General features: G+C 37.1%; 1 protein-coding gene across 4 annotated transcripts in view; it reads right to left on the reverse strand.

Annotated features, from left to right (window-relative positions):
- Positions 1–608: 608 nt before the first annotated feature.
- Positions 609–24,066, reverse strand: part of KANSL1L (KAT8 regulatory NSL complex subunit 1 like) — a 105,779-nt gene continuing 82,321 nt past the window's right edge. For 3 of the 4 annotated variants that reach the window (XM_058664941.1, XM_058664943.1, XM_058664942.1), the window contains exons 7-15: positions 16,796–16,964; positions 15,635–15,742; positions 12,048–12,173; positions 9,596–9,714; positions 8,163–8,287; positions 6,416–6,467; positions 5,170–5,282; positions 3,375–3,543; positions 1,831–2,231 (exon numbers count right to left, since the gene is read on the reverse strand). In XM_058664941.1, coding sequence (XP_058520924.1) covers positions 2,007–2,231; positions 3,375–3,543; positions 5,170–5,282; positions 6,416–6,467; positions 8,163–8,287; positions 9,596–9,714; positions 12,048–12,173; positions 15,635–15,742; positions 16,796–16,964 — 1,206 coding nt within the window. In that variant the 3' untranslated portion in view covers positions 1,831–2,006. Of the gene's footprint in view, positions 1,060–1,830; positions 2,232–3,374; positions 3,544–5,169; positions 5,283–6,415; positions 6,468–8,162; positions 8,288–9,595; positions 9,715–12,047; positions 12,174–15,634; positions 15,743–16,795; positions 16,965–24,066 lie in introns of those variants that run through there. The other variant, XM_058664944.1, reaches the window with a different exon arrangement.

Below are 24,066 nucleotides of genomic sequence, written 5' to 3' on the forward strand. Positions count from 1 at the left end.
ACATGGCGCAGCTCATGTATTTTTGTCTCTGTTTTAAATACGGAAGCTAAAGTTTAGCAATGGGCTGATAATGTGAAAAGGATCTACTCAGACATAGGATTTCTGGTATTTTGTCTTTACAGTAGAGTCATTCATTGGGAGATAGGTTAGGCAAAAGGAATTTCTTCTGTTTCACTTAACATTGTTTTATTGCTTACCTTGTATTGTGTAACAGAATCAGATGATTGAGAATATTTTGGAGCTATGGATCTTTACCCCTAAGGATATACATATTTTATTACAGGAAAGACAAGGTAGGCAAAGAGATAACATGGTGTAGAATTAATCCATAAACTAAATATAGTTGTGTTTCACAGACACTACAAGTCTGTTTCAGCTGCTTCATTCTGGCAGATCCTCTTACTGTGTAGTAACAGAGCAAGAACTAACAGCGTCAGCATCGTCCTTCTTAAAGCCAATATGGTTTGAAAAATATTAACATGCATGGTACGGTGGTTGCTTGGGTTTTTGTCTCTACATTTAAAGTTAAAATTTTGCTTCTTAATACTTTTTATTTTGGCTTATAAAGGGTTTACACCATGAATACATGAATCAAACAACACAAGGCATATAGAAAGAACTTTAATTAAAAAACTTACAATAAAGCTTATAATATATGAGATGTGACAAAGATTTGAGTGTATTTGCCTTGACAACTTGTGTTTGTCTGGCTTTTGTTTTCTTTTTCTTTAAAAATAAATGCATAGTAAAACTACAAGCAAAAGTTTGTCAGTATTTAATTTGAATATTTTTACCCTTTGAAGGGAACAGTGTAACTTCTAATCCCTAATAATAGCTGAGTGTCGGATCCAACAGACTAGGACCCATGGGCACAGTGTTCAGTTACACAAGCACTCACGCTGAGTAACCTTGTTACATGACAAAAAATAATTCATATAAATTGTCAACTTTCACATAGAAAACAAGAGGTATAATACCTTCAAAAGGCATTTTCTTTAATGTACACTCTTCAGTGTCCAATATTGAAGGGAAGTTCTTTGAAAAATTTTACTTCTCAATCTAGGAGGAAAGTAAGAATAGATATTTATTTGAATAAACTATGGCAGTGAATGTCCAAATTAGCAAATTAGCTGGATTATTTCCAGATTAGGTAGAAACCAGTAATTCCAACTAATTAGAAATACAATCATTTAAAAACATATTGATTAAGGTTGTCCTGCTGCTATTATAAATTGGTATCTTCATGAGAACACAGTAAAACTCAAGTTGAGCTTTCAAAAAGTGTTTTAAAATACACCGATATTAAACTCTAGTTTGCTTTTCTTTATTAATTGTGAACAAAAGAAGCCCATATTTAGTTAGTCATTGATTTCTGAATAAATCAGTATTATATTATCTGGTATAAGGATTTCCATAAATAAGATGCTATGGTTAGTTTTTAAAGCAACTCCCTCTCCATGGTAAAGGTGTTTAGATGTCTTTTATCAGTGGAAAACTGTATTTGTATGTGAGTATGTTACAGCTTATATTTTATAAGTTAATACATACATTTGAAAATAGAGTAGGTTTTTTTAAATTACATATGTAGTGCATGTGTGTATGTATGTGTATATATCAAACAGATATATATTTCTAAGGCAATTTTAGTTACTACCATGTGTATAGAAAAAAAAGGCAGTCATTTGATACATGGATACGCGTGTGCGTGCATGTGTATGTGGGTGTATAGTTTTAAAAATTACTCAGTAATTTTTATTGAACATCAATTTGCAACAGTTAATATCCTGATACTTATTTGCATGACAAACACAAATGACTAGCATTTGTAGAAGAGAAAGTAGTTACTGCTGTGGTATGAAACGGAGAGACTTATCTTGCCTGTTTCACAAATAGCATAAAAGAGTAATATATGCAGTGTGTGACCAGAGTAGGTAAGGGTTCTAGAACAAGCCCTTGTTTTTGTCAGTCTTCCCTTTAGTTACATAGTTTTCTTAACCTGTTCAGTGTCACCTATTAACATTAGTGATTCCTAGACAAAAGGTTTTGTGCTCTTCCGTTCCAACTGACTGCCTTTTTGCATGGTGGCCATTCTCTGCTGCAGTGGCACAGAAGATTTCACCGTGCAAAATTGCGCTCGAGTGTTCAGTCTCATCCTTTTTTTCAAGTTGGCAAAATAAGGCTGCTGTGTCTTCATCTTTCAGTGGAAAAGCCCGTCGGTCCCACCACAGAGACTGAAACGGGAAACATTCTCAGTTAAGTTTCAACTAATTTGTTTTGTTCAAATGCATGTGCCTCTGTAAAATTTGATTTTGTAGTAACTACTGTTCTATTCTTTTAGCACATAAATGCACAAATTGTCATTTGGAGCTAATGCCAAGTCAAAGTGGAACGTCCTGAGACTTTACTGACTTGGGGCTGAAGTTTTCACTTCACCAGGAAGAGGCGTGCTGCCTTGGAGCACTGGCCTTTTCAGTGTAACAGCACTTTGAGAAAGCCTCTTTAAAAGTAACTTTTAAGTATGATGTAATTTAGTTTTCCATTTTTATTCCGTTACTGACTTTTGCTTCCCTGAGTTTCCTGTCCCTTGTCTACTAATTTCTGCAGTCTGCTCTGTATTTTAGATCTGTTCTTCTTTGTCAACGTTTATTTATGAAGAAAGGTGCATGAACTTCGTGGATGCAATGTAAGAAAATGCCGCTCTGGAGGTAGGAACTAACAGCTCTATAGAAACAAGTGAAAATCTTCTGTAACAAGAGGGAAAGAAATAGTTGTTAACATTTACTGTATACTGTGTGCTTTTCTCTGTTAATTGGATTTGTTTTGTGCTGAAACTTCGAGAGCATTCTGTTCCTTATTAAGTGAGTAGGTAGAAGCTTGCACTGGCAAGTGATACCAGTAGGTGAATGACTGTAGTTAGTGATGGATCTTGAGAATGCTGGAATACAGATACTCTGATTCTTACCCAGCATTCTAGTCTGAATTGTCTTAGGTTTTTATTTTGTTTATTTATTTTTCTTGAGGAACAGGGAGCTCCCATCTGCCAGTGTGCTTCCTGTATACCTGCAATGGTTGGGCAGAGCCAGGAGCCAGAAACTTAAAGTCAGCTGTCCCACATGTGTGCCAGGAACCCAATTACTGTGACTGTTGACTACCACCTCCTGCAGTGTGCAGGAAGCTAGAATTAGGAACCAGAGCCCGCACTTGAACCCAGGCTCTCCAGTGTGGGGTGCAGGCATCTTAACCAGTAGGCTAAATGCCCACTCCTTGTGTTAGTGGAGTTGTTATATAATGGAGATGGGTAATTTCCAGTAAGCAATTTCTATAAATAACTGAAAAAAATTAAAAGGAAATTCAACCATGTGTACTATATTTACCTTGATTTCTTGGCTTTCTTTGAAAGAAGGTGAGCCATGTGCACATAGATCATGATTCTCTGGAGGAAACTCGGGAGTACCTTCTGCAGCACATGGTTGGCCACTACTGAGGTCATCCGGGTACTCTTTCAAAAGCAAGTCCTGTCCTTCAACGTGTTTACTGTAAGCTCTAACAAGAAAACCAAGACAGTAATGCAATTATTTTTTTCATTTGATGACTTTTCTTTCCATAGTTCAGAGAAAATTTTTTTTAAAGATTCTTCTGATGAACATCTTGGTTCTATTATTTTGATATTTCAAAGACTTAAGTGGTAGTTTATGAAATATTTACCAAATTATAACAGTACTTTTTGTTTTGTGATTTGGTTTGTTTTTGTTTTTCAGAAAACAAGAAAGGGGAACTGTTTGACCCGTTAAAGTCTTTTGAGTTACCAGGGGATTCTATAATTATTGTACTACCATCCCTGAAAGCCTCCATTCACATGTTCTATTTCTGGAAAGTTTTATCTGTGGAATACGGAACAAAGAATCTGAGGATCTCATTTAACTGGGGGAACTCTTAGAGAGTGAATCTGAATGGCTTGTAACTTTTAGTGATACTAATTGAGAAATGCCCCTTAACTAAGGTGTCTGTCAGACTTCACATAATCTTGGCTATGTAAAATGTAGGTATAAAATCCCAGAGTTCAGTCATATATGCAGTTACTAATTGTGTTGATGGATTATCCCCCTTTCCTCAAAAATCTGTGTTATAAAAAGTATGAGGATACTTCCAAAAGTTTGTGGGAAATGGAATGAAAAGATGGATTTAAGGGCCAGTGTTTAACGTAGCAGTTGAGACATTTCTTGGGATGTCCATATTCCACATTGCAGTGCCTGGGTTTGTGTCTGGTTCCTCCTGTTATTTCATACCCGAGAAGGCACAGATAGATGATGGCTCAGGTAGTTATGTCCCTGACACCCAAATGGGAGGGCTAGGTTTGGCCCAGCCCCATTTGAATCAATGCAGACACGTTGGGAGTGAACCAGCCCATAGGAGGAACTCTGTGTCTCTGTCCCCTCAAATAAAGCGCAGATAATTTAAAAGAATGCTTATTTTGGTACAGAGCTTTTTAAATCTTTGCATAGGTTTTGTTTAAGAATTATTTATTTATTTGGAAGACAGAGCTACACAGAGAGAGGGTTACAGCTACCTTCCATCTGCTGGTTCACTCCCCAGATGGCCACAGCTGCTGGGATGGGCCGTGCCAAAGCCCAGAGCCTGGAATTCCATCCAGGTTTCCCATGTGAGTGGCAGGAGGATAACTTTTTCACAATATTTCATTTTTAATGGACTTTTTGAAGATTCCTCATATTTTAGGAATAGATTTTGGACTAGTCAGGTATTTTATAGTTTGGTGTTCAAGAGCATATTTTTGAGGTGTCTTTGTGAAAATTGGGTTACCTACATTCCAATCTCAAGTGTATGTCTACTGTTAGATTGAAATGACCACTTCATAGAGGGAATTTACTTATTACATACCAGTTAAATATATTATTGACGTTGAGCATGAATATTTGAGGGAATGGAGTAAAATCCAGGAACTTTATTTCATCCTCATGTTATTGGCCCACATACATTTTTAATAAAATTGCATGTTCAATGAAGCACTGCATAGAGTGATACACAACTGACTGCAGTTAATTATGTTAACATAATTCTATTTTCCTTTTTAATGATCTCTCTCAAAATTCATGCAGAATGTTTATTACACATACACTCCATGGTTAAGGATTCTAATTTTGTAAGACTTGCCTGCTATTTCTTCTGTGCCACTTGCTTTGTTCCCAGAGGGACCACCTGGCTTGCTCTCTTTCTTCATATTTTTTGTGTCTCAGGGAGAAAACTTCATCAGAAAGATCTTCTATCTGGAGTTAGAAATAAAAAAGTTTTTTGTTTTTTGTTTTTTTTTTTTGCTTTTATCAAACATTTTGAATTATAGGACAGAATTGAAACAGCTCCTCATGACTCTAAAAATGTAAGCTGTGGAGGTGAGGGGGTTAGATGTTGATCGGTTTCAAATTCCTCAGAGAACCACAAACTTTCGTTTTGACCTTTTTTTGTTAGTTCATGTTTGATATTATAAGTGGGTTCATGGTATTTCCTTTTGCCACATTTTTTTATTATTATTGATTTTGTATCGTGAAGTACATATTGTTGTGGGAACATGTTAATTTCAAAGACAAGTAAAACTGATTATCCAAGTCAGAATTTACTTAATGAGTGACTTATCTGGAGTTTTAACCTAGATGATTATTTGGTTATATTACTTATCAAATGTGGGCTTCCTGGCTAAGATCATCCTGAATGGAAGAACACATTAGTGGAGGCAGTGCTTTAAAAGGTAAATAGTACTTCTAAAGATACCACTTTGGAAGTAGCTTGGTTATCCCAGATTTTTCTTGAAACTGTTCTTATGTAATTTTACTAATTATAATTCCTTGCCAGCAATTATGAAATAGCCTTAAGAAAGCAGATTTTTCATAATTCATTTGCTGATACTGCCTGGTGCGGAACGGTGTGAGGCTGTTTTTCATGTTTATCCTATCAACTGAAAGCTCATTACAGAAACATTAGTATATGATTAATGTAACCAAAATGACCAGCACACGTCAGGTATCAAGTGACATTTGTGCCATATTGCTTTTTAATATTAAAACTTACTCAAGTTCAAAAGCAAATTGGCCCTAATATTTGGAAAATGGCATTGTAAACTTGAATACAGAAAAATCATGACTACCAGGAAATAGTGTAGGTACTCATGTAACCTTTGTGTTATTTCATGTAAATGGTACATTATAATTTTACTTCCTTTTTCTTAAGTACATATTTATGCATTTGGACAGAAACATTTTTCTGCTCATTTAGTGCTTTTGTTGAAGGGCTATGTTTACATAAGCAAAAAGGCCAGTAGAAGTTACTTTAGTTTCTTGAGTGTCAGAGTAAGCAAGCTTTATCATATATAAATACAGGTATCCCATTTAAGCAAAAGGCAGCTTACCTCTTCACCTAAATTACATTCATCCAAAGGCTGAAGAGCAACAATCCTCCAACTGTTAAGAGTTAAAAACAGATTGTAAGCATGAATGTAGCAGTTTGATTGCCTAAACACAGCAAAGTGCATTGTAGTTTTCTTAGGAATTTTTAGTGGTTATACTTTTGAAGAGGAAAACAAATATTTGTATTACAAGGAAAGGACAAGAGGTGTCATTATTTTGGCTTTATTATATGTGATAGAAAACAGTCTTTTTCTGCATGTCTTCATTTTACAGATAGTCATCACACAGTGACCAGAATTAAATCAGTGCTATACTTTCAGAAAAAAGAATAAGGAGGGCCCAATATGGATTTGTACTTTGCCAGTTTCTTTGGTGTAAAAATGCCCGTGATGGCCCCTTTTTGAGTTTCCCAAAGCTTTAACAGCAGTGCACGGAACTCCCAAAACAACTACATCAGCCCCTGGCTGCAGCCTACTACTGAACTTGAAAGCATTGTTGGTGCAGGATGTCAGGACCACAGTTGATAGTCTTAACATAAAGTATTCCAGAGTTTAAAGTGAGTGAGGAATGTCCAGGTAAAACCCTGGTATCATTTAGTTTAGCCCTTCCAAGAGAATTGAGTGTCTGTGGCACTCAGGCTATCTTTGACGGGCTAATTTTTTTTAGATAATTTTGTATGGTGCAGATGATGTGGTAAATACCCAAATGGCTCTTATCAGAAAAAAAGTTTCCCAGCCCTGTTCTAGAGTATGTGAGTTCTCTTAGTACCTCAAAGCAATCTGATGTAAAAACAATTAAATTTCCGATGAGTAGGAATTAACTGTAGTTGTCGTGTGCCTCGTGTCTTTCTCAGCGTTTCCTAATTCCCGTATCCACACTGACATTATTAAGAAACTGCTTTCATAACTGATGAAAAGTTTGGCTTACATCACTGTCACTTTCAAGAACTGTGTGACATTCAAGGACCTTTGCCTTAACTCCCTCCATCAGCCTGTGCAAAATGTTTAGAAATCCCTATGTAATAATCCCTGCAGCTTCAAAGATGTCTTCCCAGACTTTCCTCTCTTATGTCACTGCTAAGTGCAAAACAACAAAATCTTATTTTTATTATCATGGTTGCTACTGTCTCATAGTATGAATACACCATGCATAGGTAATTCATTGCTTTGATCTTTTAAATTTCATTTATTTGAGAAACAGCTGCCATCTGCGGGTTCATTCTCCAGTGCCAGCTGCAACAGCTAAGCCTGAGTCAGAGACTGGAAGCTCGATCCAGATCTGCCCCGTGTGTGGCAAGAACCCAGGGACTTAGCTCCTCACTGCTGCCTCGCAGGGGTCGGCATTAGCAAGAGGCTAGATTTTCTGACGTGGGATGCAGCATGCCCACCCCCACACCTTTGTCTTTTTAAGGACAAAAAGATTATTGTTACTATTTTTAAATCACAGTTATTTTAAGTGCTGTATATATGCAGGTACATAAATATAACAATGCAAAAATGGCTAAAGATGCTAAAGTTAATTAGTCTAGAAATTCCCAATTATTAATAAAACTCAGAAAAATTAGTACTCATCGCTTTTTTTTCTCTGTAAAAGTTGCTTTCACCGTATTCCCTACACAACTATAGAAATAGGGAAGGTAGGATAGGAGAGCATCCTTTCGTTAAGGAAGGTTCTAACTTGACTTAAACTATGACATTTTAAATTTATTAAAGAAGGAGAACAGAAGGAAGGAGATGTAAATATACATACCTTGGAGTAAGTATTTCCTTGTACTGGAGTTTCTCTAACTTAGCTGGGGCTACTAATGACATGGGAATCACAATGTTATCTATGTCGTAAGAGCTTTCACTTCTTAGTCTCCTTCTGGCAGCATTCTGCAAAACAGGATTATAGTACTGCTTTACAGTAGCATCTGTTTATTTGTGGCACTACTCTATGAATCACAGATAATGTCAGTGTACGGGTTGTATAATTTTGGCAGATACATTGTTATAGAATCTGACTCCAAAAGGTTAGAGGGAGCAGTTGTTTGGTGCCACAACAGTAGGATGCCACTGAGGGTGCCCACTTTGTATGTCAGAGTGCCTGCTGAAGTCCCAGCTCATTGATTTCTAATTCAGTTTCCTGCTAATGCCTGCTCTAGGAAATAGCAGGTGATGGCTCAAGTACATGGATCTGTGCCAGCCACATGAGAGGCCTAGACAGAGCTCTGGGCTCCTGGCCATGGCCTTTGCCCAGTCTTGGCTGCTGTAGGCATTTGGGAAATGAATTAGCAGATGGCTTGTCTCTGCCTGTCAAGTAAAATGCAAGTTTTTGAAAAGAAATGTTAAGGAAACTAACAACGTACTTATCTTTTTGAAGGTATGTAACGTGTGTATTAAGCACACAAGCTTGATTATAACAGTAGAATAAATGCCTTACATTGCAAAGCCAGAAGACTAACAGTTTACCCCAAGTGTCAGTGAAACAATATAACAAACAACATTTTGTTGACAAATGTGGGCCTTCTAAGTGAATACAGTCTTGAATCATAATCCTGATCCCTATACTTCAGGATGTGTAGTTCCTAACCCTTCTACCTTTAGAACTTTCTATTCCGCAGACAGGTGTCAGATGACAAAAAACAAAACGACAACAAAAAACAAGTCGTGAATTCTCATCAAGAATACATTTAGATTTGTACATCCTAAAAATGGCCATGACGAAGCTGACGTTCTATTTTTTCAATTTAGAGCCTTTATTGAGGCGGAGACAGAGTGGTCATCTGGATTCACACTCCAGTGCTCACAATGCTGTGCCAGGAACTCAACCTGGGGCTCCCACCAGGCTTCAGGAACCCAGCTCTGTGAGCCATCCCTACCCCTGGGTGTGTACTAGCAAAAAGCTGAAATTGGGAGGCAACACTGGGAACTCAGCCAAGGGGACAAGGGTATCTTAACCACTAAGCCAAACACCTGCCTCACGCTGACATTTTGAAACAGGAAATGGACTGTATTAAGGATTAGCTTTTTAGCAGAATGTTTTATTTAATCAAATTTCCTGTTTCCTAGTAAGTCAGTTCTAAATGTTGCTAATAATAAGGCTATTACAGATCAGCAAAGTAGAAGTTTCTTTCTTTAAAAATTAGCTGGTGTGTTTTTAAGGTCTATGAAGCAATTCTAGAATTTAGTATATAGACCTACTTGAGACGATGAATTTGGGGTTCTTGATGTAATGTTGGCATTAGACACAGCAGAAAGATTGTTGTGAGATCCTGGTTCTGTGTGTTGAAAAACAAATTCTTCATATCTAGTTCCTTGTCCTGGCAAGGGAAGAACCATTCAGAATTATCACATATTACACATGATCAATAAATACTACATTGGAATTATTTTCACAATTAAGTAAGAGATGTTTACCTGTATTAGATATATTATAAAAAAAGAAAAGTACAGCCTTAAAACTGCCACCAGTTTTTCCAGGTCTGAAGTATCCTGTCAGTTTTTATCAAATATATTCAATATCATCCCTTGCTTTTACTCTGCTCTTATTTCCTGTGATTCCCTTTAGAGATCGAATCATCAGGACTGGCTTTTTTATCTCATTTTTTTATGTCTGACTTTAAGCTTTTCTTGAGATGCTCCATAACTACTATGTTTATCCGCTTATTTATTACCATTGTTTAGTATGATTTGTAATATTTTTCTGTGAATAATAAAATCTCATACTTCTGGTTTATATTTCTGTTTATATTTCTCAAACTTTAATTTTTTAAAAAGTCCTTTATAGCCAGTTACTTCAAACCACAATTTACATAGTGTGCTGAAATAAACTAGAATATATTTTTCTAATTTTATAAGAAAAAGATTTGACTTTAGCCTAGTGGCTAAAGTCCTTGCCTAGCATGCTCCAGGATCCCATATGGGTGCCGGTTCTAATCCCGGCAGCTCTGCTTCCCATCCAGCTCCCTACTTGTGGCCTGGGAAAGCAGTGGAGGACGGCCCAAGGCCTTGGTACCCTGCACCAGAGTGGGAGACCCGGAAGAGGCTCCAGTTCCTGGCTTTGGATTGGCACAGTTCTGGCCATTGTGGCCACTTAGAGAGTGAATCAACAGACAGAAGATCTTCCTCTCTGTCTCTCCTCCTCTCTGTATATATTATTTTCAATTAAAAAAAATCTTTCAAAAAAAAAGAAATGAAAAAAGATTTATTTGAAAGGAAGAGAGACAGAACCTCCATCTGCTGGTTCGCTGCCCAAGTGGCTGTGACAGCCAGAGCCAGGCCAGTACGGAGCCAGGAGCTTTTCCTAGGTCTCCTGCATGAGTGAGGACCCCAAACATTTGGGCCATCCTTCACTTCCCTCCCAGGTGCATTAGCAGGGGGCTGGATCGAAAATGGACCAGCCCGGACTTGAACCAGCACCCCAATGGGATGTGGCATGCTGGAATGGCCTTAGCTGCTACACCACAATGGTAACTTGTTAAAGAGACTAGATCAGATTCCTGTCCTGTGGAAACTGTCTTATTTCCTTTCTGTAAGCCATTTCATTTGTCCTATTTCAATCAGACACTTTCAGCTCTGAAGTAGCAGTTGAAGGGAAATATGTTTTATCTTTGTATCTTACTCCTAATGTATCTGTTAAAGTGATTTTTTACAAGTTTCCTGTGTTTCAGTATGCATGCATAGAAGTCTGTTAAAAGCTGTCTTTTCCTAAGGCTGAGAAACTAAAAATAAGAAAGCATCTGGAAACCTTTGGGAATTTGTTAGCTTTATGCTACACTGCATTGTACTGGTTGTCAGGTAGTAACTTGGGATTTCTAGAGATAGTATGATCTTGGATGTAATTGGTTGCTAATATATCATCTGTTACATCATCACATCTGGAAAATATTTGATGTGTATACTACTACATCCACTGGAACATTGAATAATAACCAAAAAAGTACGTAAATAATTTGTGGTTCAAAATACAGGGTTAGCTAAAAACAATGTCATGGAAAATTAAAAGGTAAGTATTTTTTTGGAAGAACTTTTGACATCATGGACACAAAGGATCTCCAAAAAATTCATGAAAATGCCTATTATGGAAAAACTATGCTGAATTACAAAAGGTTTTTATATCAGAATAAATTTAGGATTTCATTTTCTATGAACTTTTTGAAGTACCCTCATATCTTTCCTGTTATGTTTTTTTCTCTTTTTTTCATTAGTAGAAACAATTGCAGCCATCTTGGCCCCTGTCCTAACAACAACCCTTCCTTTGCATTACCAGCGGAGAGGTGTCTACCTTTTGACCGTCTTTGGAACTATGTAGAGTCCTAAGAAGAACTGAACAGATTGCTGATTCCTCAGTTGAAACTTTTAAAATTTCTTAGGATCCTGAGGAATCTGTACTGAATTAATGCCCGCACAGGTAATTTCTGTCAGGCAGCCTTACATTAATGTGAGGCCATAGCACGACCCTGGCCTCAACCCCATTTGGTTGGTGGAAAGCAGCTAGCAAGGAAATGCTTGCCATGAAGTAGATGCTCAGGCCAATAAATTTGGTTCAGCTATATAAAGGTCAGAGGGTCACAGATATTTTATATAATCAACAATTTTTCTGTAGTTGGTAAGTTTTCAGCATTTTGGTGTTCTTTTTCTCATTTTAACCTACCTAAAGCTGTTTCACTCAAATGTCTTTTTTTCCTTCCCTGTAACGGCTGTGTAGAAGAGTCCGACATTATTTGAGGTTTACATGTAGGTGAATATCCGTTTCTCCATTGATGCAGACTACTATGTACTATAATGAAAAGAGAAGAAATGTGAGGTTTTTGTTACTTATCCAATAAACATCTTGGTATTTAGTTTATAGTGAGAATTTTAAGATATCGCTTCAGATTTAGATTCTGGAATAAATCTTAAACTAATACCACCCAGAATAGGGGTCCTTAAAATCATCCTCAAAGCCATCCAAATTACAAGTTACTGTTGGTTTCATTCCTTATTTCTTACTGAAATACAATTTGAATCCTTGAGTTTCCCTTAAATCTGGAAATCAGAGCCACACCGGACGAGAACAAACCAAGAGCCCTTTCTTCCACCTCTGACGGTGACTAGGCACCATTCATTCACTTTTATTAAAGTGATGAATTTGCCACAATTGTGAGTCATTTGAAAGCTAATCTGTACTGTAATGATAATTGCAGATATTTATGGGTTTTGATGTTGAAGTGAGTGAGTTGCTGTACATAGAGGGTGACTGCCATGGTGAATGTTTGTTAGTTCTATTGTCAGATCATTGAGTCGCACACTTCAGGCAAGAACCAAAATGATTGCTTTTGAAGCATTTGGGGGTTTGGAAAGATGTATTTGTAGGATGAGAGACCAGACTGTCAGTAACCCTGAAATACAGTGAATGACTGAGCAAGAATATCCTGATTCTGGCTTCAAGATGGCAAAGCACCCTAAAAATGACAAAATTTGTATAGATGGCCTCATGAAGAGAGATGCACATATATATTTGTGTTGGCAAGCAAAAAAAAAAAACATTTTAAATAAAACAAAATTTGTGAAGATTCTTCAAATGATAATATGTTATGGAATCAGAAGAAGGAAACTAGAGCAGAAGCCTGTGGGAAAGTGCTGCCATTAACGTGAGGACACCACTAAAGGTAGCGTCCTGAAAGCAGGGGAGGTGGAGAAGGAAGGCTATTTGCAGTGACTGGACTCCACATGCCAGCATTTGAGCCAGGGTGCTGCTGCATGACATGTAGCAAAGAGAGTTTGGGGCAGATTAATGGATGACTGAACAGTGCTCCACTACTATTTTCACTGCCCTACAAACGGCAGTGGTAGGGCAGAGTTAACAGTGAATGTCAACTTCAAAGATGAGTGCGTGCAGTTGAAATGGTAAGTCTGAATATTGAAGACATAAATTTTTATCAAATTTACAGAGAAAGGTTTTCTGTTTGCTGGTTCACTCCCCAAGTGGCCTCAGTGGCCAGAGCTGAGCCAATCCAAGGCCAAGAGCCTCTTCCTGGTCCCATGTAGGTACAGGGTACCAAGGCATTGGGCTGTGCTTTCCCAGGCCACGAGCAGGGAGCTGGATGGGAAGTGGAGCAGTTGGGACACAAACCAGCACCCATGTAAGATCCTGGTGCATGCAAGGTGAGGACTTCAGCCATTAGGCTAAGTGCTGGCCCTAACATCAAAATTTTAAAAGCATTATCTACACCTACAGAAACTCACTGGAGAAGATCTTAGTGGAGCTTTCACAGAAAATCAGGTAACAAGTGTTCAAGATAACTAATATTTGTCCAGAGAAACAGGATATCTGAATCATAGAAGTAAGATTTAAACACAAAGTTGTGCCTTACTTGGTTTCAGTGATTTTTTTTAGTCATAAATAGAGCAATATTTCAATATCAGAGTGCAGGTTCACATTTTGGCTGCTCAGCTTCTTACCCAGCTTCCTAATTATTGTACCTGGAGTGGAACCAAAGAGTGGCTCACGAACTTGGGTTCTTGCCACCGCCATCTTATCTGCATGGAATTTCTGGCTCGTGGCTTCTACCAGGCCCAGAAGGAAGATAACCTGTCTCTAGCTCTTATTTTCTCACACTGTGGCTCTGCCTTTCAAATAAATATTTTAAGAAGAAATGTAATTCCTCTTAATAGCATACATTTTTGCATTACCCTTTTAAGTCCTATGCATAAATGCCTCGTAATTCATGCACATTCTAATATGAAACCATGATTTTATTCAGAATCATGGTATCATTCTCATTGTTGATTCCTTTTCTCAGGTTACTTTCTCTGATTAGAGACAGTATCATTTACCTCCAGTTGTTAGGAATGCTAGTTTCATTACCATAATGAATTATCACTTTACTGTACCTATTTTAGAAGATTTGTTTATTTGAGGGCATATTTGTAGAGAGGAGAGAGATTTCCATCTGCTGGATCACTCCACAAAGGCCGCAACTGCCAGAACTTCTCCAGGTCCCCCACATGGGTGCAGGGACGTAAGGCCGTAGGCCATCCTCTCTTGCCTTCCCAAGCCACTAGCAGGGGGCTGAATCGGAAGTGGGGCAGCCCGGACATGAACCAAGCACCCATGCAGGATGCCAGCACTCATAGGCGGAGGATTAGCCTGTTGAGTCACTGTTCTAGTGACAATATGATGGACATTCTTGAAGTAATCTTTAGGATCCATCACCAGAGAGAATTATCACTGTAATTCAGTCTTAAAATAATCCTCTTCAGGATCAGGGATACATTTTTCTCACTCAGAAAATCTTAGTCACAGAATAAGTTCTCAAAATAATTACATCATGACAAAGGACCAATTATTTCAAGTATTCTTTATAGTCTTTCTTCTTTAACCTTAACCTTAGACAGTTGATTTTTGACATTAGTGGCATTTACACTGGCACTCCGGTGTGGCATGTGGGCATCCCAGCAGTGGCTTAGCTCTGAAACAAAGTGCTTACTACTCTATGACTTTTTTTAATGTAAAGATTTTCACTTCACAGATAATCAAGATATGTTGATTTTTTTCTTCTAATTGCTTCCAAAGATAATGTCTTCAATTCCACTTAACATACTCATACTTTTTTCATTATAATTTCTGCCAGTTTTATTATATAGTTTTAAGGTTTCATTTTAAATTCCTAGATCCACTTAGAATTTTTTGAATCATGGTGTGATGTGAACATACAGGATAATTTTACTCAGACTTAACAATACTACTTTACTGAATGATGCCCTACCTTTCAATTTTTATTCTTTGAATAATACAACAAACTATGTAGTCAGCTTCATGGATCTATTTTCCTGAATATAAGCAAAACAAACTTTGTTAACTATTAGAGGTTTTTGATATGCTGAAATATGTAGCAGAGGGGTTTTTTTTCCCTGGCAATCCCTTGAGTATTTTCCCTCTCAGTGGGCATCAGGATCATTTTAAGTCAACAAAAATCAATGAAAGCGCGTTACACTGGATTACACATATGAACTCATGCTGTTCTTTCATGTTAATTTCCTGCTTATCATTAATACTTCATGATTTTCATTCCACAAATATCATTTCTTGTTTGGACTGCTTCTGTGCATTTTCTAGGGTTGTGTGTGTTATCTGTGAAAACTATTAAAAAGTAAGAGCTTACATTTATTTTACTAAATTTTATTTAGTGAGTGCGAATTTAAGTGTGAAAGATACAAGAAGGTTGATAAAGTACAAGATTTGTAAATGTGACATACCAGCTGATGGAGCTATGATACACTCGCCTACAAATTTATTTTCATCAAGATCTCCTTTTATTTCAGTGTTTTTAAATAATGTTTCAAAGTGAAAATGAAGAGGCACATCTGGAAAAATAAAAAGGTATTTTCAGTGAGCACATTCTTTGCAGATTGAAATACTAAGTCTTTCTACAAATAGTACATATTATTAGAAAAAATAAGCAAATTCTGAAAAGCTCAAACTATCAGAAGTGACAAAATATGCTTTTCAAACGTATTGGTAGCAAGATTTTGGAAAATATTGATTACATGTACATAGTAAAACTAACAAATGAACAACTTCATGAACTTTGTAAATTGGAGTGTAAGATGAACAATGCTGAGAATATTACATATTCGTGGAAACGAATGCACCAGAGAGATCTTTAAGGAAACTGACAGCCAGACAGGACAGTTCACCCTAACCCCCCATACTGCCTGTTTGAGAGAACAGCTTTCGGAAGGATCCATTACCTGCTTCTGACAGCTTGCGGAGGGGAGCGGGGAATGCTATTAATTCAAACGCAACTTCTTTATGAACGTAACAGCTCTACATTCTTTTAGGGTACTAATTACTTTTACAAATATTAAAACCTATTCCTTTAAATAGAGAAGTAAACAATTAGTAAGCTCTGTTTGTATCCTATCTCCTGACAACCCAGTTTTTTCAACAATTTTTTTCGATGTAAAAATACAATTATTGGGGCCAGTGTTGTGGTGTAGTGGGTAAAGCTACTGTTGTGGAGCTGGCTTTCCCCACTAGGGGTGTTGGGTCAAGCTCCAGATAATCCACTTCCAGTCCAGATGTGCTTAGCACAGTAGTGGAAAATGGATCAACTGCTTGGGCCCCTATATTTCTGGAAGAAGCTTCTCTCCTGGTTTTAGTTTAGCCCCACTCTAGTCTTTGCATGTCTGTAACTGCCTTCCAAGTAAAATTAAATACTTTACATGATCCAGGAGTGGCCCAGGAGGGAAATAGTGGGCACCTCCCTCTTGGGTTATCACTCCCACTGCAGAGCATTGCATTTACATGACTAAATTAATTTCTCTGCAAGAACTGTTTAGTTTCATTGCAACAAAATAACTGCTGCACTATGCTGTGTAAGACATCCAGTCAGAAAGGTTGAGGGGGAAGCTTACCTGATGGCAGTGATAGGACAGAATGGAAAGCAGGATCTAATTCAGACACGTGTTCTCTTAATATCTGAGATTCTGAATTATGTTCACAAGTACTCCAAGCTGAAGCTGACTGTAGACAGGAAGACATCTGCATAGAATTTAAAAGTGTGGCTTCTTTTGAATGCACATTCTGCAAGAGAAGAACATAATAAAGACTGCATTTTTGCTTGGGAATAGAATGTATTACAATACAGTGTCTGAATCACACCAGGAGAGTCCTGGCTTAATAAGTCACCTTGGAGGAACAGCATTAAAATGAAATAGGATTGGGCCCAGCACGATAGTGTATTGATTAAGTCTTCGCCTTGTACGCATCGGTATTCCATATGGTCACCGGTTCTTAATCCAGAGGCCCTGCTTCCCATCCAGCTCCCTGCTTGTGGCCTGGGAAAGCAGTCGAGTACACCCCAAGGCTTTGGGACCCTGTACCCATGTGGCAGACCCAAAAGTAGCTCCTGGCTCCTGACTTCAGATTGGCTCAGCTCCAGCCATTGCAGTCACTTGGGGAGTGAACCATTGGACGGAAGATCTTCCTGTCTCTCCTTCTCTCTGTATATCCGCTTTTCCAATAAAAATAAATTTAAAAATCTTAAAATGAAATAGGATAAGTGGGGAAAGCTATTGAGAATTGGCTGAATATAGTAAGTCGATTAGCCTTTTCCTTGTCTTACAAAAAAAACACTAATGTCTATTTCAGTAAAGAGAGAAGAATATGACTGTGGCTTATCTTTATTAGATCATCTTGAAGTTTTAATGCATTGCTAAGGATTTTTATAATTTTATTCTATAAAAGTCTTATGTATACTTTATTAAATGTATTCCTCATTAAATCAGCTATTCCAGTTGTAAAAAGGATTTAAAATATAATTATTATATATGAAATATCACACTTTTGCTGAGCTTTCTTATTCTAATGGATTCACCAGCTCAGTAGCAGGTAGAAATGGCAAAGAAATAGACTAGCTCTCCACCTGCTGCACCAGCATCCCATTCAGTGCTGAACCAAGTCCCAGCTCTCCACTTCTGCTCCAGCTCCCTGCTTGTGCCCTGGAGAGGCAGCAGAGGACGGCCCAAGGCCTTGGACACCTGCATCCATATGGGGGATCTACAAGAAGTACTTGGTTTCGTCTGGCGCAGCACTAGCCATTGTGCACATCTGGGGAGTGAACCAGCACATGCAAAAATTTTTTTTCCGCCTTTCCCTCTCTCTAACTCGTGAGTTTTAAGTAAAATAAATAAATCTTAGAAATAAAAGAACTGATCAAAAGAAATATTATTGTCTTACAATTCCATTACAATCAAGAGCAAATTAAATGGATAGGATTTTTTTCTTATCAGGACATAATCCTAGTTTACCAAAAATAACTTTTAAAATATATTGTTTCATTTAGGCATATGCTTTTTCTGAACATACTGAAATGATTACATAGCTCTTTAGTAATGTGGCAAATTTCATTAACAGATTTTAAAATGTCACGGCAAACATGGGTTATTCTTGAGGAACTGCATTTAGTGTTTATCAAGTTTATTAACCTTTTCAAAGTTTCAGCAATTATAGTAGTTGAATTTCTATGTTGTGTATTTTATATTTCATTCTTAACTTGCTTTCTTTAGGATTAATCAAATATTCTGTGTTTTCCCTTTTGCTCACCTTCTCAAAAGCCACATGGCCAACACTGGGACTTAGGTTTCTGCATTTGAATTTGGGTGAAGGGCCCAGTCTGCATAGCACTCTACTATAGACCCCTAAACTCATGTTCTTCTTATATGCAAAATATATTCATCTCATCCCCAAACACATATAGCTCTTAACCAGCCTCTACTCAAAAGGTCCAGGGTTTGTAAACACTTTCTAAATCAGAGGGAAAAAAAAATTGGACTCAATGTACAATTCATCACCCTGAGCTAAATTCTTCTTCCGAAAGGGAGAAATCAGAAAGAAAATAAGTGACAGGTCCTTAGCAATGCAAAACTCTACAGGGAAAATTTTAGACACCAAGGCTCTGAAATGTTCTTCTTTTGTCTTATGTTCTGCGTATATTTCCAAAATACTACAGCAAGTCCAAATGATGTAGTATTTAGAGAGGATTCTCTTTGCCCACCAGGTAAATATAAAGAGGTTTGAGAGGATGGTAAGTCAGGATTTTATTCCTAAAATGGTTCGTATCCGATTTGCTCGTATCTCCTCAAGGTTTACAACTAAGTACTTGACTAACTTTACAAAGTTTTCCCTGAACATTTCCCCATGTGAACTTTTCCTTAGGAGTACAACTGACAATACTACTCTACTTTTAAAGGCTTTTGTCTTTTATATTTTAAGTCTGAAGTTAGTATAATCTCTGTATTCAGCAAATGTTTGAGAACACTGGTCAAAATTACTCTGAATTGGAAAATTGCCATGTGCTTTCTGTTCCCAAAATACCAGTAAAAACATCCCCTCTGTTTTCATATATATCCTGGTTTTAAATATATCCTTTCCTGGTATATGCACAAAATTCACATTTTCCAGAGATCCAGAGCAAAAGTGGTTGCTGAAGGCAGCTCTTTGCACACACTCCTTAGACCTCCTCAACCTTTATTTTTATTATTTTTATCTCTGTGCTTCATTTTGTGTAATTTTATTCAGAGTTATACTTCAATTCTCTTTCCAGCCTTATCTATCTACTTCTTAATCGTATTAGCAATTTTCTAGTTCATGAACATTTCTGTTAAATGCAGTGGGCCTACTTATTTTTATATTCTCTACAGACTAATTCCAACACACATTGTGTGTGTGTGTGTACATCTGTACTACAAATATATTTTATGGGCCTTGTTCTACATGCTCATACATATGCATGTTTTCTCATATGTATGTATATATATTTTTGTCAGTTTCTGCTTTGATCATGTTACTACCATACTGTTGTGTCTTATGATTTTCCTCCCTTATCAGGAATGTATTTTGTTTTAAACTTCATTTGTGGGATTCCTTAGATGCCTCTGGTGAGAGTCCTATAAAGGGTACATACTTGCTTCTGCTAGCAATTTGAAACAGAAGCTTACCTATTTTAAGATCTAATTCTTATTGACTTTAAAACAGTTCGGGAGCATGGTTTCAGAATATAACATGACATTATACACTCTACGCAGATTCTATTTTCACTATTCAGCAGAGTTCAAGCAGGGGAAGACAAATGATTTGCAGCTCTATTCAGGAACTGGACTCGAGTTCACCAGTCAGTAGTCTTTGGAAATTCTTGCTTTTATGCCCTTCTCTAAAGGATTCCTCACAGATTCCAGGATTCTGGCTTTGTTTGAATTCACTTTCAAGAAAATTAAAAAAAAGCTTCTATTTTAATTGGAAGATATTCATAAGGAAGCCTGGGCTTCAGTAATCACTTCATTTTCTGTATTTGTTCATTCTCTCCCTCTATTTCATTTTGAGGATTTCCTTTATTTGTTGCTAGATTAGCCAGCTATCCAAAGTTAAACACAAACACACACACAAAACCAAAAAAAAAATTTCCTTGATTTTTGTTCCTAATAACTTACTCCATCAAATTACTGGAATAAGAAGTTCTGAACTGGGTCTTGCAGCTGGAAAGTCATTCTGACCTTAAACAACTGTTAAAAATAGTTTTATCAGATGCTGCACTACAGTTAGGGTGCAAAGTGAAGAATATGGAGCCATTGTGGAGGCTCCATATTCTAGTGCTTTCTAGAGGAAAGCAATGTGTACAGATGATTAAGCTGCTTTCATACTTGTTGTGTAGGGAAGAAATTTAACTACAACTATAAGTGCTACTAAAAATTTTGCTTCTGGATTTGGATAGCAGCAGAGCTTTTCTGGGTCCTCTGCTGACTGTTCTTTGGGACCGAATTTATTTAGTCTACTTGTTATGTATGTTTCTTCCAGACTTGAAACAATGGAGTTCTAAAGTGCGCATGCACATAAAAACTCAGTTTGTGCTAGCTGCACTGCGGCTCTAGCAAGGTCACTTGCTGGAATCCTGAACTGGACCACAGGCTCCTACTTTGCTCGTTAAGCTCAAAAAAGCCACCCTAAGCAGAGGGAGGGACTGAGAGGGCCCAGGACTAGACTAGCCACATCCACAGCCGCTTGCTAGGAGATGCACCTTAAAGAAATCGGGAGCATTTTATTGTAGCACAACCATGCCTATTATTTTTGTTTCCTCTTTTCACACCCTGGTTGCTTCCCAAGACTATCACTAATCAAACTCTTCCTTAGCCAATATATCACTGCCCACTAGGCATTAGGATAATCCCTTGAGACACCCTCCCTTTTAGTTCCAGTACCATGCAGCAAAAGGCAGGAATGTTGGGGTCAGCAGAGCAAAAGTGACTCCACCACCCTACAGAGTCAAGCTGACACATCCATCCAGGAATGTTTGCAATGCTGAATCACTCTGACCTTTTCTCCGTGCAAAAGGTCTGATGAAAGCCTGTGCTCCAGGTCACTCCTCCCATACAAAAACCAAGGAGCTGCTGTCTTCTGCCCTTCCCGACTGCTTAAGATGTATAAAACCCAGTGTTGTCTACCCTGGGTAGCCAATTCCCTCACCCCATTATGTGGAAGTGGTTCTGGGCTATATCTTGCCAAACAGCAGTAGAAAATGCATTTCCACTCCTACCCATGAAAGAGTACAATAGCCAGTACTTGACTTATACTAACAGGAGAAAATCCAATGTGGTGATCCTATAAATCCACCAACTTGTTGACTAGAGATACGCTCCCAGACTTTTGTACAAGGAAGTTATCCCAAGTAGAGAAGCAATTGCTAGCTGACTTGAAGAAACAGATGTTGAGAGTTCTGGGAGAACAAGGTAGTTACAGTTGACCAGAGTGCCATAAAGCTATACATGCAGAGTGAAACAATAGCAACATTATTTAAGAACAATTAATTTAGAATGGGTTTTTAGCCCAACAGTTAAGATACCTACTTTTTGCATCAGAGTGATTTCTAACTCCCAACTCCAGGCTCCAGCCCCTTGCAGACAAAGTTGATTGCTCAAGTAACTGGGCTACCGACACCCACATAAAGAACCTCGATAGACTTCAGTTCCTGGTTCTATCCTCAGCATCTCTCAATTACTACAAGCATTATAGGGATGAACCATCCAATCACAGATGTCTATTTAACTTCATGGCATTATTAATTTCTTCTTTTTTCTTCCCATTGCTGATTTTGTTTTGTGACTTTTCATTTAAGGGGATATACAGTAACTGCATAATGAAGACTATCCTATCCAGATGTGAGGATACAATGCAGTATGCATTTCTACTTCCAAATCAAAGATGGATTCCCAATGAAACTGTTTACTATATCTTCACAATAGGATACTGGACTTTGTGCCATTGTCCATGCCCACAATGCTGGACATATGACTGTTTATGAAGAATGATACTATTGTAATAATATAGGGGAACTCAGTGGGAGGGAAGGGAACTGGGGAAGGAGTAAGGGAAATTCCAGGACCTATGGAACTGTATCATAAAATGATAATAATAATACAAAATGAGTGGAACAAAAAAGAAGAAAAATCCAAAACAAAATGATTTCCAAATGAAAGCAGGGAAAAAAAGAGCAAAAACCAGATAGCATAAATAAAATATAGTAATAAGATGGTAGATTTAAACATAACTTTCATAATTATACCAAGTCTACTTGATCTAAACACTCTGAAAAGAAGGCAGACACAGATTGTATAAAAAGGCAATGCTGCAATACATACTTTTCCTAAGAAATATAAAACCACAGCTTTATATTTAAACTAGATAGGTTAAAATAAGAAGTACGGAAGCAATGTATAACCCAAACACAAATCACTAAGTTACTGAAGGGGTTTATTAATATCAGTGAAACATTTCAGTGGTAAGGACAACCATAGCAATAAAAGGACAAAATCATAAGCACATAGGAAGAAAAACTAGACAATTGGGCAGGTAGCAACACATGAAGCAAGAACTGAAAAAAAAAATAACAGAAATACACACACTCAGTTACAGTTGGAACAGCTGAACATAAGTAGAAAGTCAAGAAACTATTAACCAGTGTCATCAACTAAACCCAACAGGCATTTATGGAAAATTCCAGTCTTTTCAGGTGTTCATGAAACATTCACCTAGACAGACTTGTAGTCTAAGCCATAAAACAAATCTCCACAAATTTTAAAAAGAACTGAAATCACACAGAATGTTCTTCTTTAATCACAAGAGAATTTGATTAGAAATAAATAACGAATGTTTGGGAAATCCCCCCAACATTTGCAAATTAAATGAAATTCACACTAACCTTCAGTCAAAAAGAGTAATTTAAAAATATTTTCAATTCAAAACATAATACATCAAAGTTTATGATCTGCTAAAATATACTTCAAAAGAAAAATTCAGATTTGTACTTATACTAGAAAAGAAAAAGACTGAAAATCAACTTCCAAAGTTTTCACCTTAAAGTGCAAAAAGGAAGGAAATCTCAAAGTAGGTACCATTCCCGTTAGCTGCCACTACACCAAGAATGGCTGGGATTAAAATCACTGACAATGATGTACATAATGCAAGGATAGGGACCAATTTGAACTCTCATTTATTGCTAGTGGTGCTGTAAAATGATATCATCTCAAAACAACAATATGAAAAGTTGAAAAAAAAGTGTTTCTAAGTAACTTTTGTATAATAGTCCCAAACTAACTACAACCTATATTTTAACAGTAGATGGATTGATAAAGAAATTGTGTTAAAGTCACAAATACAACACTATTTGGTTTCATGTTTTCTTATTATTGAACACATCATAATTTTTGAGTCTAATAAATGGCATTGGAAATCTCATTTGGGTCAATGCTTGAGTCAGTTTCCACATATGAAGTACTTTAAGTCAGCATCTGGTAACCTTCTCGCTTATTCACACCTCCTGCCTTTCTTTACTCAAGGCATACTTAACTACTGATGGATCACTATTAGTCAATGCAAATTTTAAGACAAGTTTAAAAACATGTGTAAAAGTTGGACTGAAATTACCTTTAAACTCAGGAAATCGAATGTCTTCCACAAATTTATTAAGATATAGCAGTCATATGTATACTTTGTTAATTATCAGAAAATTAAACAGTTTAGATTATTATCTTGCTTTTAATTAAATTTTAAACTAGCAGCTAGTAACATGGAGAAATGGCACTAGTTTATTAATTTTATGAAATTATTTTAAAAACTGATAAATTCAATAATATAC

Source organism: Ochotona princeps, chromosome 5 (genome assembly GCF_030435755.1).
Source record: "Ochotona princeps isolate mOchPri1 chromosome 5, mOchPri1.hap1, whole genome shotgun sequence".
Lineage (NCBI taxonomy): Eukaryota > Metazoa > Chordata > Mammalia > Lagomorpha > Ochotonidae > Ochotona > Ochotona princeps.